At 42.4% G+C, this 16,399-nt stretch overlaps 2 protein-coding genes across 3 annotated transcripts; both read right to left on the reverse strand.

The window, feature by feature from the left end:
• Positions 1 to 699: 699 nt before the first annotated feature.
• LOC136431487 (heat shock protein DDB_G0288861-like) lies at positions 700 to 8,123 on the reverse strand. 2 transcript variants are annotated; one of them, XM_066422878.1, is made up of 3 exons: positions 4,884 to 8,123; positions 4,038 to 4,216; positions 700 to 3,620 (listed from the first exon to the last, which is right to left on the reverse strand). In XM_066422878.1, the coding sequence occupies exons 1-3, from the start codon at positions 7,699 to 7,701 to the stop codon at positions 3,393 to 3,395; spliced, it is 3,225 nt and encodes a 1,074-aa protein (XP_066278975.1). In that variant the 5' UTR covers positions 7,702 to 8,123; the 3' UTR covers positions 700 to 3,392. The 2 variants fall into 2 exon arrangements, with proteins under 2 accessions (XP_066278975.1, XP_066278973.1); XM_066422876.1 differs by having other exon boundaries at positions 4,038 to 4,219.
• LOC136429564 (uncharacterized) lies at positions 7,805 to 15,214 on the reverse strand. Its single transcript, XM_066419398.1, has 3 exons — positions 14,993 to 15,214; positions 8,121 to 11,268; positions 7,805 to 7,845 (listed from the first exon to the last, which is right to left on the reverse strand). Exons 2-3 carry the CDS (start codon positions 11,194 to 11,196, stop codon positions 7,805 to 7,807), a joined length of 3,117 nt encoding a protein of 1,038 aa, XP_066275495.1. The 5' UTR covers positions 11,197 to 11,268; positions 14,993 to 15,214.
• Between the last annotated feature and the right edge of the window lie 1,185 nt (positions 15,215 to 16,399).

Below are 16,399 nucleotides of genomic sequence, written 5' to 3' on the forward strand. Positions count from 1 at the left end.
CGCAGTCCAACTCCATCCAGTCTGTATAAAAAAAAAAATAAAGCAGCGACAACCCCGATAAGCCCCGATGTTGTGCCCTTGGGAAAGGCACCTTACACTGCTTTCCTCACTCCACCCAGGTGTGAATGGGTACCTGACTTCGGTTGTAGAAGGTCGTATTGAGGTCACCTGCTGGCGTCGAATGGCAGCCACCCTGACTCTTGCGACAGCTCTACAAAGTGAAAGTGTGGAGCAAATATATATCTGTTGTGTATTATGTGATGGTAAACCCTGCAGCAATTTAGCACTGGCTGCCATTGCACGGGTAATCTCTGACCAATAAACCAGCCACAGAAGCAGTTGATTGCTCAATGCTTGACAAAGACTTGAGCTGGACAGGAAAATCTGAGTAAGTCCAGTTTTTGTATTGGAAATTACAGGTACCAGTTAACATTGCCTCAGAAACTAACAAAACGTGAACAGCCAATTCCTATCACAATGACGTCTCTGCCGAAACTTTGCACTACTTATGTTAAAACAACCGCGAACACTAAATTTTCTCCCTACCGCGAAATTAAATCCCCGCGAACTTACAGTATATGTAAAATCCACGCTATAAGGTGACACGGATATTTTGTTAAAATAAATAAACTGAAACTGTATTCCTCACTGTAGCACGGGGAAGTGTTAGGATTGAGAAAGAAAGTGACAAACACCAAATGTAATATCAGATTTATTCCATAGGCAAAAGCAGCATTGCCATTGGCAGAAGAAGCTGACCTTGTCTCGTGATCATATCATTATGTTGGAATAACGGCCCCGCCCCTCGCCCAAAATATGTAGCATACCAACAACAATAAATCATAAATATACTAGTAGTAAGCCATTTTTGATCTGCAGATTGGTAAGGACTATTTAGTTAATACCAATCTGCAGATTAAAAATGTCTTACTACTAGTTTATGTATAATTTATATTGAAAAATTGTTGTTGGTATGCTACACATTTTGGGCGAAGCCACAGGGGTGGGGCCGTTATTCCAACTATTCTGAAGCACAGTGGGAAAGCTATACTTATTGAACACCCAACTATACAACAACATAAAGATGTTCCAATGAACAAAAACAAGCGGTACAAATCTCGACTATCCTTAAAACTATGCATATGACTGTTCGAATAGTCTAGAAAAGTGACCATTTGCATCATGCTCACAATTTGAACGATATCATATATAGAATATGGCATAATAAGATGACTTACTGGCAAACAATTCTTCGCATCTATCAAATTGAATTCTACTCAGCTCCAAGTTTTTGCGTTCAGACTCTATATACTATATGAATATGGAAAGTTAACTATCTAGACGTCGATAACAATCTTCCACTTTATCGCTAATTCCACAGTCATTTTAGACATAATTTCCGCGATCATATTCCAGACAAACAAACAAAAAGACGTATACAAACTTAAAGCATAACAACACATACACACTGGATTCTTTCATTTACCACAGCTCAGGCCTAAGATATGCAATCCAATTTGTCTCAATAAAACGTTACAAAAATTAATCCTCGAAATATAGATTTTTATACAATATAGACCTTCTCCATGCTCAATAAAGCATTAAATATAAATGCAGTACAGACAGTTAATAAGACGTACACACTCATTACAATCTCATAAAAGTACACTGTATTATAAACGTGAAGTCTTAAGCATATACTCAATCATTTCAATGATACTCCCTTACAAACAATCAACAAACTACAAAACTATTGAAATACAAAAACTGGCTGAAAGTCGAGTCAGCATCGTTAGTTCATAGTCGTCTTAGCAAAGTACAAAAACAAAAACATCAGCCATGTTTGACGAACACAATAACTGAATGTCAACGTAGCCTACAAAATACTACACACATCAAAATTGCAACACTCTTAATCCTTTGTACATAAAACGTCATGACTGAAAATCAAATTGAGCAACCATGGCATACCTGGTCCAATATCAAAAACACCAACAGAGCAAAACTGGATGTATTTGACTCACAAACATGTACTGACTACAAGTCAAATCCTGTTTAACACATTGAGTCCATCATTTAACACGTGAATGAGTAACACTCTCTTTGCTTTGAACTTATAACGTTACTGACTTATCGTCAAGCTGGGTAACCATGACCTACCTGGCCCAATATCACATACATCAACAGAGCAACACAGTATCTGTCTGACTTACGTACATGAACACATTATTGTCCCATTATTCAATCATTAAGATACTCAACACACTATATGCTTTGTGCACATAAGGTTACTGGCTTTTAAGTCGAGTTGAAAGACCATTACATGCCTGGTCCAGTATCAAATACACCAAAGCGCAACGTTCTATCTGTCTGTCTCAAACACATGTACTGACTACAAGTCCGGTTGAACATGATGTTGGCCCAGTATTCACAATGAGCATATACTTGGTACGTATAAAATACATACAAACAATCGGAAACCTGTAAAAATGCACAATATAGTAAAAATACCATTTACTGTTCTTGGACATAAATATACTGGCTAAATGTCCTTTTTACGCATGATTGTCAGTGTGAGGTTTTGCAGATATATATGGTGAATTTGATGAGATTATTTACAATGAAGATCAATAAACTTTGTAAATCATTCCTATATATTCAAATTCTATCTTCTATCCTTTTTATAACATCACAACGTATTTTACATTTCCATTATTTTCATACACTTTGCATAGCGTATATTCAACTTGCACCTTTCAATTGCTTTATATCCACCTATCTTCTGTCTCATTCAAATTTAATCAAAATTATATTTTTAAACCAATCACCATAGCACTTACATACATTCTCGAATATAAAGAGAAAACTTTCAAGAATTATATTTTTGGATTTAATGATTTTTTTCTATAATTCATGGGGCTTGGCTCTTTTAATCACATTATCGAATTATCACATATATATAGGTGTCACAGTCTTTAGTTATACAAATCTATCGGCAAATGCATTTTACTTTTGAGATTTCCTATAACAAGGATTTACGGTCACATTATGAAAAAGTTAAACTGTTTCTCCAGCTAAAAAAACTGGACTCATCGGAATTTTAGACTAAATCACTCAGTTTTTGTCTGCTCTCTGACCCAATCGTTCTGGATCCGTGACTTATCGCACTTGTGACGTTAGCAATGGGTCAAAGGTTGTTGGAAGTCGGTATCGCCCCTCGTCCCGGATTGAGAGAAGATCGGTGCGCGCATGCGCCTTGAAAATTCCTGCCAGTCCAGTTTTGGTTTTTAGTCAAACCTTTCTATGATATGATTTACCCACTCAAATGCGATTTATAATGTTGTTAAGCTGTGTTTTGTCAGTGTTGTTGTGAGAATATCAATTTTGCAGGCTCAGGGATTTATAATCTTATTAAGCTGTATTTGCAAGTGCTGCACAACTACTGCACAGTCTTCCACACTTAGCTGTCTTGGGTTTGTTCTCAGGGCAGCAAGAGGATCCAAAGGGCACCCACTGTCGAAGAGAGTCGTAGAACATCTGAACACATCGGGCGTTTTCTTGGCAAGGAATTCCTTTAACTTCGCCTCTCGTTCTTTTCTGTTGTAAAACCACATCTTAATCTGTAACGAAAAACAATTATCATATAATGATATGAAAAATTGCATTCGTCATTACCTAGTGAAAACGGAGGCATTATAATGGTGTATTTGTTTGTTTGTAGTGGCGTTGTCGGCAGTTCCGCAGTCCGCATTTGAATGCTAGGCGCGTCGGGAACGCTAACAAGAAGTCATGGGTCAAAGGTGCCGGAAAGGTACCAGAAGGTTGAAAGGAGGTATAGTTTTAGGTTTGTTCGTTTGTATGGGTTTTTCGCAGCAATAACGTCTGGATGGATCGCGATGATATCGAACATGTGGGTAGGTGTTGCCTACACGAAGGTCACGGTCAATCTGGGGCCCTCTTTGTAGTACAGCAAAACCTACGGATTTGTTTATCTTTTGTCCTCGACATGATATGGTCCGGTTTCTTTTAGGTCTTACCTGTCTTTCCGGGAGGTTCAGCTCCTCTGACAGTTGGAAGATCAATGTCTTCTCCACCCGTCTATGTTTCCAGACTTGGAAGACCTCCTCCAGTCGATCGTGTTGAGCCTTGTTGAGTTGAGTCCACGGTTTGTTGATTACAGCCCACTTTGTAGTCTTTAGGATCACCTTTGTGTGATCTGCTTTAACAAAATCAATAACATACCATAGTAGTCCATATGTGGGGTCAGATCTAGAGAGACAAACTATGACAAAATGTAAAATCCCACTTTCAACAGGAAAGAAGGCCTACGCGTCGAACTTGCCCTACCACCCCCACGAGACAACATTGGCTCATGTACTCAAACACCTGGATTGACTCATTAGTATCGAATTTGGCTTGACTTTGTTTTGTTTTGGTTTCCTATTGGAATATCTAAAATATGGCTTCCCCTCATTTAAATATCAATTCATAGTTTGATCCCAGATCTGGTGAACCCCAGATCTCATTCAGTGTCACCGATGAAAGTACACACTCGCTAACACCTTTCCAAAATCTATCCAGTTGCAGAAACTCATCTTGCAAAGTTATCAATGTATGGACATGAATGTTCTAGTCAGCAATAAAATAAGACATTAGATAAGCGTTTTGATGCCGTATAAAGTATCAAAGGATCGAATGTATGTACCACCATCCTTATCTGTATGAAAAAAAGTTCATATTCAAATACATAAATTCAAGACAGAAATATGCTATGCTAAAGCCAAACGTCATATTACGAAAACATTCATGCTATCTATAAGCATATATATTTATAAATCTGAATGAACATGGAGTCTATTCATGATGATAATTCAGTATCATACCTTTTGATGTCCCCTTTTGCATTTCCATCGTAGCAAAACGACGCAACTTTATGGAGGCATTAATTTCTTCCGGGTCGCTCTTTGACTGATCTCCGCTCGGGATTCTTCTTTTACGTCGAGGTTCTTTCTCGGTAATTGCTTGGTCCGGTTGTTGTCCATCTGTTTTCCCCTCCTGTTTGTGTTCCTGCACATTTTGTTTCTGGGTTGATCTTCGAAGACGTTGTTTCCAGTTGTCCGGCTGTTGAGTGACCATTGCACTGCCGTGAGACTCTTTTGGTATCTGAACTTGATCCTGACATTCATTCCTGTCTGTCTCTGGTTGATTGTCTTGTTGTGGACCCTCAGTCTCCTCTACTGATTTACTTTGATACTGATGCGTTTCTTCTTTCTTCTTGAGATGACCATGTACAGTTTGTTTCCGACACGGTTCTTGGACACGTTGGTCCAAAATGTTTGACTGTTGAATGCTTGATTGGCTATCATGAGCCTCTTTTGGTAGATCAATTTGTTCCTTATATTCATTTCTGTCTGCTCCTTGCCGTTGTTGGGCCTCCAGCCTCTCTAGTGATTCCTTTTGCCACTGCGTTACTCCCTCCTTGCTGAGATCCTGTACAGCTTTTGCCCGACACGGTTCTTGAAGACATTGGTCCAAGTTGTCCGATTGTTGAATATTTGTTTGGACATCATGAGTCCCTTCTGTCAGCTGATGTTGTTCCTGGTACCGATGCCTGTCTGTTTCTTGCTGATTGCCTTGTTGTCGACACTCGTGCTCCTCTAGCGATTCATTTTGCCACCGAGTTCCTTCCTCCTTCTTGAAATGATCCTGTACAGTTTGGGTCTGACATGGTTCTTGGAAACTTTGTTCCAATTCGTCCGACTGTTGAATGCTTGATTGGACATTATGAGTCTCTTCTGGTAGCTGAGGTTGTCCGTGATATTGGTGACTGTCTGCGTTTTGCTGATTGTTTTGCCGTTGGTCCTCAAGCTCCTCTAGTGATTCCTTTTGACACTGCATTTCTCTTTCCTTCTTTATATGTTCCTGTCCTGTATGTGCCTTCAGGGGTTCTTGTTGAAATTGATCAACATGATCCATTGAGTGTTGAGTGACCATTGAGTCACCCTGACTCCCTTCTGGCTGCAGAAGTTGTTTGTAGTTTTCTGCCTCTCGTTGAGTGCTCTGTTGTTGACCCTCAAGCTTTTCGTGAGATTTTTGTTGATAATCCGTTTCTCCCTCTTTCCTAATATGGATATGTTCTTGTATAGCATTTGTCTGAAACGATTCGTATTGATTTTGGTCCATGTTGTCCGGCTGCTCGGTGGCCATTGAACTATCGTTACTCTTTCCTGGCAATTGGGGTTGTTGCTGGTATTCATGTTGACTTGTCTCTTGTTCCTCGTTTTGTTGCTTTTCCTCTAGTGATTCCATATGGTACTGGGCTTCTCCTTCCATTTTTATATGTTCATGACCATCATATGTCTGAGACGTTTCTTGATCTTGTTGACACTGGTCCGTCTGGTCCAAGTGTTGAGTGGCCATTTGACCACCATGATCTTCTTCTGTCAGCTGAACGTGTTGTTGATGTTGACCCTCAATCTCTTCTGACGATTCCTTTTGACATTGCATTTCTGCTGCCTTCTTCATATGTTCCTTACCAGTGTACGTATGAAAGGTTTCTTGATCATGTAGACACTGTTCTGTGTTTTCCGGCTGTTGAGTGACTGTTGAAATGTCATGACCCTCCTCTGACAGCTGTACATTTTCCCGACATCCATGCATGTCTGCCTCTCGTTGATTGTTTTGTTGCTGGTTCTCAAGCACTGCTAACGATTGCCTTTGATACTCCAATGTACAGTGCTGTTGTTCCGAACCTTTAGTTCCATTTTGGCCTTCTTCTGCTTGAGCCTTTGAACACGTTGCTTCTGCCTTTTGTGGTCGCTGGATGTGAATCTCCGGTGTTAAGCGTAGTGAATGGGACCGGAAAATCTCCACATTTGGGACTATCTGGTCTTTGTGACTTCTCCACACGCCGTTGGACACGTACCCTCCTTCGCGGCTTTTTTCAGCGGGTCTCCCGGTGAAAGCGTCTTCTAAATATGCTTGGCCGGTATTTTGAGGATGTGCGCCGTATTGTCTTAAAGGAAAAGTAGATGGAATGGTATAAGGAACTTCGCGACTGGCATTGCTGATAGGGAACCCGCTGTTGAAAGTCGTTTTCTGCCGATTTACCTTTCCGGAATCAGATTGTTGTACAGAACGATGATGCCCTTTTGTTGCTGTATGCTGGAGACCAATTCTTTTGTGAATCGGATTTGATACGGTTTGTGCAGGATAGTGTAAGGTAGTTGCCGGCATTGGTGAACTTGTTCTCTTCCACGGCTCTATCAAGTTGGCGATATTTACTTGCTTTTCGCAAGGAATGGATAAGGCTGGACTATTGTGATAGTTTTGATCGTTTTGAGTCACTTCCGCTTGGCTTGTGCTGTTAACGTTCGACCGGATTCCTGTCATCGACCTTGTCAGCTCATCGAGCCTTGTCTGAATGTCTTTAACTGCGGGCGGCAATGTCTTCTCATGCACGGGTGCCTCCCTTTCGGACTGCCTGGCCAGACCTTGAGTTGGCGGATGTTGTAGCTGTGTTGACAAGCTACTCACATCTTGTAGATGCACGGGATTCGGTGGTAGATTTGGGCTCTGTTGATGGCGCTGTAGTTGTTGAATTGCTGCCTCCAAAGAGGCCACTGCTTTCGTGAGGTCCTCCAATGTCTTTTGATTTTGCTGGAGTAGCTGCATATTCTCATCCCGTGTGGCGTTAGGCATGTTGACGGACTCTGATGGCTTTGGTCTCGGTAGTTCTGGGGATTCTGCTGCCTGTTGTGTTAAATGCAGCTGATGCAAGGTGTTTGTGGCTTGTTTTGGTGTGCTATCGGGTATAGTGACATGTACTTGTGGTTGGTTTGGTTGCTGTGTCGGAGATGCTTCTTTTTGTTCTGAATGCAACTGACGCCAAACACGTTGGACGTCTTTTGGCGTGCTATCAGGTATGAAGACATGTACTTGGGGCTCGCTTGGTTGCTGTGTCGGCGTTGCTTTGAGGGCTACTTGTTGTGTTGAGTACACCTGGCACCAGACGCTTTGCCTTTGTTTTGTCGCACTGTCAGTGACATGTACTTGCGCTTGTTTCGGTTGCCGTATCAGCGGTGCTTCTGGTGCTGCTGATTGTGTTGAGTGCAACTGACAGGTGACATGGGTGATATCTTGCGTCTGTTTTTGTGTGCTGTCAGCTACGACAGCACGTTCATGCGGCAGATTTGGTTGCTGTGTCTGCACTGCTTCTGGCGCCACTTGTTCTGAGGGGTGCAGCCGACACCTGTTATCTTGGGTTTCGTTTGGTGTGCTGTCACATATGACATGTACTTGTGGCTCTTCTGGCCGTTGTTTCGGTGGTGTTTCTGGTGTAACTTGTTGTGTAGAGTCAACCTGACACCTGGCCCTTCTCGCTTGCTCTGGTGTGCTATCAGGCAAGACATGTACTTGCGGCTCTTTTGGTTGTTGTGTTTGTGACGCGTCTTGAGCAATATGTTGTGTTGAGTCCAGCTGACACCTGGCCGTATGAGCTTGTTCTGGTGCGCTATTAGTGACATGTACTTCCGACTGTTTTGGTTGCTGCGCCAGGTGTGCTTCTGATGCAAATTGTTGTCTCGAGTGCAGCTGACACCTCCTATTCTGCTCTTGTTCTGCTGTGCTTTCCGGTGCGATAGCAGGTTCTACCGGCTGTTTTGGTTGCTGTGTCTGCGGTGCTTCCGATGCCACTTGTTGTGTTGACTGCAGCCGACACCTGATCTGGTGTGCTTGTTCTGATGTGCTGTCAGGTGCGACAGTAGGTTCTTGCAGCTGTATTGGTTGCTGTGTTTGTGATACTACTTCTGAGGCTACTTCTTCGGCTGCTTCTGATGCTACTTCTTCCGTCGAATGAAGCTGGTGCGAGGCACTTGAGGTTTCTTCCTGTGTGCCATCGGCTGCGTTAGCAGACTCTTGCGGCACTTTTTCTAGCTGTGCCCGGGGTGATTTTGATTTCCTTCTTCTTGCTTTGTCCGATACATTCACCTGCTTCCAGAATTTCTTCGATCGCCTTCGAGCTTTTTTAGGGCTGGTTTTGATCTCTGTCTGCGTTGTTTGTGGTGTTCTTATGAATCGTGGTGACGAGTGCAGCTGGTACCAGACATTTCGTGCATCCTGTGGAGTCTGCACCTGAAGGGATGCCTGCGTGTACGGCACCACGTCTCTCTGACCATTTTGGTCTCCACTGTGCCGAATTATATTCTTCAACGCCTCTTCATACGATGGGGGTGGTCTGGGTAGCACGGGAACGTTCACGCTTTGATAAGTTTCTCTATTTCCAGCGGAGGTTGTTTCTGTTCTCTTAACCTTGCCATCGTCGTCGAAGTGAACGATGTAAGGTGAGACTATGTTCGGCTGTTGTTCGCTCTCCATCACCGCCGAACCCCCGAAGTTGCATGTGAAGACTTCCGAGATCACCGGTAGCTGCTGGACCACTGGTCTTCTGACGTTTACTTTTTCAGCAAGCGTCGTGAGTGCAGTCGATGCTTGGGTAGCCGTGGGACGCTCCTGCGCATGCCGATAGCCCGGGACGAGAGATATGTCCTGGTTGATAGCAACAGGTGGATGCTGATGAAACTGGTTGAGTGGGTTCGAGTCAGCCGTATTCATTGTCAATGCAGTCAAACCGCTGGGGTCATGGTAATGGTGACCGTACATGTTGTAGTTCTGTGGTACAATTCTCATGTGTTGTTCACGTGAGGGGTGTCGTCCATGCTGGTCTGCGTATACTATCTCTACACTTCCAACTCTCTCGTTCCTACAGGTAGCATTAGAGCTCCTTCTACCGTTTGTTGTTACATGCCATGATGCCCTATCCTGTCGCATTGCGTCGTTGGCTGTGGAATGTTCAAATCCATTGGGGCCAGGCTCGCCGGTAGTGGAACAAAAAACAGAGTCTTCCGAGGTGTAGCTTGCTATGGAGCTACTAGAGCCAAAGCGCGACATATTTGACCGAGGAGACGAACCCAGGCCAGAGCTAGTTAGGCTGCCACGTCGGGCAGGGTTCGATGGAAAACGCCTGGGGCTGGGGGACACACCTTCGACACGGTGGGGCACTGACGACCTCCCATCGAAGTGGCACCTAGATTGTTGAACGTTTTCTGTGGAGACTGACTCAAGCGGGTAACTTCTTGGACAACGGGGTTGGTTTGGTGTACCACGATGCTCTGTCGATATCAAATGATTTGGTGTGCCATACTGACCATGGCTTCTTTCGTAAACACCGACGCCATTTTGTTCGATGGGAACGGTTGGTTCGGTGGAAGGTGCCCTCGCTGTAGAGGTCCTGGATGCCAGTGGCTCGTTGCCTATTTCCGGAGAGGAGTATGGGGCGATTTGAGGTATGAGTTGGTCCACTGTACCAGCACAGTTGACACAGCAAGCGGTGGTGCACTGGCCAGACTGTCTTTGAAATTTTGATTGATCAATAAAGTTTGAAGTTTGAAGTCTGGTATTCTTTGCGAGTTCTTGATAGTACCTTGCATTCGGGATTGTGTTGTTTGGGTACGGTCTATGATAGTCTGTCACTGTGCCGTGTACCTGGTTCATGTTGTTTTGGTCTATTTCCTGATCTGAATGGCCACAAGAATGGGTTTCTTGACCCTTATGCGATTCCTCAGTGTCTACTGGTACCGAAACGATGGATATCACTCTGTTTGGATCTGACGACAAGTCAACTTTGCTCACATGTGCGACATTCAATGCGTCGGGTATTCGAAAATCCTGCCTTTCGGACTTATTTTCTCTATCGTAACACGTTACTATGTTGTCGTGAATCGTACAGTGCATAGATTTAAACTTTTGATCTTTGCTTTGGTGATAAGTTGCTGAATGTGATGTAGAAGTCTTTTCTAAGACGTTAGTATCATTACGATTGTCTGAATGGCTTTGCAAGTGGTCTTTGATAGCGGTCAAGGTAGAGTCTAAGCTATTGTCTTCTTCAGGATTTGTGTTCAGGTTCAGTTTATGAGTGAGGTCTTTTGTAATATCTTTTGATTGACGATTTCTTCGACTTACAGTTTCACTTAGGTGTTGTATTGTTCTAGCAGGTCTTATGTGTTGTTCTTCTTCGTTCGCGCCCTTTCTGCAGGTTCCTTTTATGATTCCGGTAACAACGTTCAACGCTGGCCTACCTTCGTTGTCCACCCCTCCTCGCAAGAGCCCCGTCACTCTGCACACGAAGCCTCTTTCCATACCTTGTCAAACGAGGACCTCTGCCGGTTTGGACAGGAATGGCAGCGACGCCCCAGGCACAGGAAATGGTCCCTGTCAAATCAAGAATACATGGTTATGAAAAACTATGCACGATTGAAAAAAAAGTCAAATATATATGAAATACAGGTTACAGCTAAACATGTACGGTGACATTTGACTGTACATTTTCAGCTCAGGCATTTCATTTTTGTTTTCACAAATCTACTCTGATGTCTCTCTGGAAACCACAGCTTCATGTGGTACAGTAAATTAATGGTTAACGATAGTCTGTTGTTGACTGGTACGTGCCAAAGGTGTTGTCAGTGCAGCAACCGCCCACTCGCAGTATTGAAGGCAAAACAATGTACCATTGACAATCACGTTAAAAACACGCCCTCATTCAACATACAATGACGTGATTCATTGAGGAAGCAATTCATTGGGCAAACAGTGACATTTGACGTATGGAAAGTACACATTGACAAGGACTTTTAACTTAAAAGGAGTGTATTGGCGATGTGCAATGTGCTTAAAGTTTACATGGTCACGGTGAGGTCACATTCGTCTTCAGCTGTCGTGCGATTTTAGATTCTAATCGGGCTGTGACAGAACCAACTACTGACAAGGATCTAGGACAACCTTTTTGGTAACAAGACAGCTGAATTTTGTACGACAAATGCACGAATCTACTCAAAATGCCCCCAGTTTGCTATCGTGCGACAACCGTACGACCATCGTACGACGAATGCGATAGGACCCTTAACGATAACATAATTAAAACGTCATTAGAACGTATCTTTATAAGCGCGCATAAGGTTGTGTTAACGTATGTGAGGATGGCATCGGATCCCATATATCGTTTCCATCTAGTTGTGTCGAAAACTTGAGGAACAAGAGTTAGGAGACCTCAAATCTCCATGAAATATATATCATACAAATAAGGCCCACATTTGTCGTTTCTGTTCAGTTATTCTCCTTGGAAGTTTATGACAAAAACGCCAATGCAGTTTCAGTGTCACATACCAGGGGGCCCGAAATCGACCTTGACCTTTGTTCTCCCAACACCTACCCACATACCAAATATCTTTACAACCCATCCAGACGTTCTTGAGTTATGCTGACTACAAGCATCCGGACACACGCACACGCACACACAAACACAGACGCAAGCAATATAATCATATGCATTGGACGGAAGAAAAATAAAGGCTTCGACTTGAATTCTGATGCAACGTCGACCAATCATCCAACAAAAACCTTGATAGATTCTATTGCAACTACAACACAACAACTCCTGCACATGCCTGATAACACATTGCAACTAAGGTACCATATCGGTCAAGGGTTACACGGTGGTTAGTTGTCTGTTAATGACAGTTGACCAAACGTTTGGTAAAGTTCATTGACTGGAATAAACCAATTTCACCCGACTGATCGTCCGGAGTCTCGCGAATACACATTACGTTCTGGATAAGAATAAGGACACCTTTGTTAAGATCAACTAGAGATATAGATCACGGTGTGCTGGCATGTGTAAAAAAAAATCTATAGGAATTCGCCCGCGGCAATCTGGCTACTGACACATGGTCTTGTGACGAATGACTTTTGAGTCACCCGCTCACCTGCCGGTGTAATGAAGCGTTTATAATGTGAGGTCATAGGAACACCAACAATTGCTGAAGGACGCGCATGCAGCGTACATTTCAGTGACTCGTAGCACAAGCGTTTTCGGACATCTAGAAAATCATGACCCTCTCGAATGACCTCTACATGTAACAAGTGTGTATAGCTGACAGAAAGGAATACCAAAAGGATACATGAAACTTGCTGATAACTTGCATCGACACAACAACAACAACAACAACAACAACAACAACAACAACAACAACAAAAGCAACGCCATGTACGCTTAAGGTACGGTCCATCGAAATGCAAATCAAGGAGACCAACATAGTGGTCAGCAACTGTCTTTAGTGATAAGGAAAGTGAGGGAAAACGTTCTGTGGTTGTTACTAGTTCCAACCAGTTCTTACCGGTTGTGACCTTAAGGTGTTCACGTGATCAGTGCGTGCAAACGAACATTACACCGCAAATGAGCTCCAATTGAAACTTTTTCAGGCCAGACAATATCACGTTTGATTAAGGATGACATTTACAAGTGCATTTCATTTAGCCTGCTGTATACCGTAAAACTAATTAAAAATTAAAAGCAAAAAATTTAAATTTCATGTCTTTCGAACGATGGTCTCAGTCCCCAACAAGTAAGTAGCCAGAAATCGAGAACTCTATATAAACTGGGTAGAACGTCAGTAAAATGAAGACAATACAAACTTTTCATTGACGTCATAGTAGTTATAATTTGAATCCCCATCGGGTGATTGGATAAAGCAGTAGCGTCTTCTTGTGCTTTACTGACGTACGCTGTAATCCAACATGGCGCATATGACGTCAAATAAAAAGCCTGTATTAACAATTGGTCTTTCTGTCACAAACATATGCGTCTGTTTTCTATCATTACAACAAGAATAGAACATCTTTCAGTTTACACAGTGTCTCGTTCGTTTCAGCGTTTCGACACTTTCTTTATTTGTCTCTAACTTAGATCATGGGAAAATTATTAGACTGCTACACATGAATTTTTTCCTTGACTTTGTGGTCTTCAGAGGATGTCAATCAGATATATAGGTTGGTGTGGCCTAATCTGTGCCACCGACAAAGTGGTATCTCCGGTATGCCATTGTTCTTGTCGGGCCGTTTTATTCTGCTTGAGCGCACGGAGTCAAAAGGCCCTTAACAAGCCAGGTGTGAACGTGAGAGAGCTGAATGCCCGCCATTTCAACCTCACAAATTAACACATATCTTCTCTCCCCATGCTGACAAGGAAACAGACTGTCAATCAAAAGAACACCACGAAAGATTCACGGAAAAAGGAGATAAGACGACTATTACACACTTAAAATTGGTTTCTAATAAGCTTTAGCTAGAATTGATAAGCTGTTATTTGAATGGTGTTTGAGGAAGTCACCTTGTGTAATATGAGTTTGTTGTACAACCTTTGTGGGTAAACACTCTTTTGTAGTGCGTGCTATTCTGAGGATGTGGTCGTCACGCCTCGAATTACCAAGGGTGCCTAAGTATTTTCAGTAGAATTTTTACAGAATACATGCGAACTTTACGAAATGCATATGATTTACTACTAAGAAACATACGAATTTTACGGAATCCATACGAATCACTACAAAGAAACATACGAATTTTACGGTATCCACAAGATCCACTACTAAGGAACATACGAATTTTACGGAATTTATACGAGTTTTAGTAATAGTAAGGATCGTATGTATTCCGAAAAACTCGTTTGTTTCTTAGTAGGGAATGGTATGAATTTCGTAAAAATTGTATGAATACAAAGTTACCCCTGATTACACTTAAATTCTACAGTAACACAACTTGGGGGAGGGGGTAATACAAACGTACAACATTCACAAAATGCACAAAACACGAAAAGAGGAACACGCCATCCCCCTCTTCCCATGTGGCAAAATACAAATGGCGACGATGTCACAAAGCGTAATCTGATCCTAACTTAATTAAGAATCAAACCACAAAGATCCAATCAAAACATTGCAAAATTTACAAGCAGTGCACACCACTTCTCCTCTTTAGTTGGATATTCAAAAAGACTGAAGCGATCCTTGTTTCGAGATCATTGAAAGAACAGGTGATGCAACCTTCACATATGACCGACGCCATATTTATGTTACACAATGCACATAACAACATGTGTACACAATACCTGACTGCGCCATGGCTATAATGAAAGGCAGGCACGTTCCCCAAGCTTGACAGAGTGAGCCAACGGATGTGGTTATATGAATGAAGGTCTTCTCACGAAACGTTGAAAAGGTAAAGTTTGAGAACACATGCACTGTAGGAGGTTAATGTCGTGTATAGTGCTACTAAACGGTTCCTAGTTGTGTCATGCAGGCAAAGTTCTATGTGACCGCGAAGCCGGAGGCACCGAAAATGAAAGGTCACTGACCCACCCCCCTCCCCCCTTTGTGTCATGACAATCTCTGAAAGTTTTAGCGACTATTACGTATATGTGTGGGTGTGTTTCCATGGGAATTTGGCACGCCAATCCTTTTGAATAAAAGGTAACTCTGAAATCATTACACACTGTACAGGAACGAAACTGTAAGTTTTTTTTTTCTTCAATAAATGTCGGACAATCTTTAACAGCTTTGTCTGTCGGAAAAGAGAACCACCACAATTACTTAGTATTCCCACTGTCATAACGGCCGAAATCAAGAAGTAAAAACGTCTTACCTCAAATTATAGTTTCAGACTGACATGTTAGCGTGCGAAGAAGACTTTAGATGCTGGAAACTTTGCAAAAACATCACAGAAAGGCACAAGTGTTTTTCTTGCTTGAACATGGTGGTGGTCTGATCTGTTGACTTAATCTCAAGGTCAAAAGGTAAAGGGTGGTAAGGAAATAAGAGCTCGTCATCGTAAATAGTTGTCAGTTATGTACCAAATGACGCATATTGAATGCCCATAGAATAGTTCAGTACTATTAAGTGCAGTGTGTATTTGGCAAATTAAGCCCAGTCCTTTGAAAGTTCGAAGTTAGGCAGGAGTTCGAAGACCTCAAACCTCCAGGACATATGTCAGAAGTAAATTCCCATTATTTACCACTTAGGAATTAGCGGATTTTGCATTGAATACGGAAATTAGGCCCATATTTGCATAATCTATGTCTAATGACTTTTCATTTGCCTCAAAGGCAACCAAAATAATATTAGGGCCCAAATAATGGAAATTAAGTAAATTCTGAAATATTTATGGTAGTGACATTTACTAACACTTTTTAGCACATTTAAGTAATAACTTCACACTTTGAGCATTTTAAAGCTGCCCAAAAACGAGCCTAAAAAATTAACCCCCAGCGACGATTTTCAGTGAGTTCTCACATATCCGACGTCATATTTTTGCGTCATGGATGTCGCTGTATTTCTTGACTTATTCTCCTCCAAATTGGTGACACAACCTCCTCTGCAGTTATGGAACGAGCTGCTAGGGGGATGAAACCTGGACCACTTTTTCCTTACGTCAAAAGCAACCTGCACGGACATAACATGTCATCGATTGACACAAGAAAAAATTTCACTTCACTCCAATCGCCATGGGACAGAACCAC

The sequence above is a fragment of the Branchiostoma lanceolatum genome, chromosome 3 (genome assembly GCF_035083965.1).
Source record: "Branchiostoma lanceolatum isolate klBraLanc5 chromosome 3, klBraLanc5.hap2, whole genome shotgun sequence".
Taxonomy (NCBI): Eukaryota; Metazoa; Chordata; class Leptocardii; order Amphioxiformes; family Branchiostomatidae; genus Branchiostoma; species Branchiostoma lanceolatum.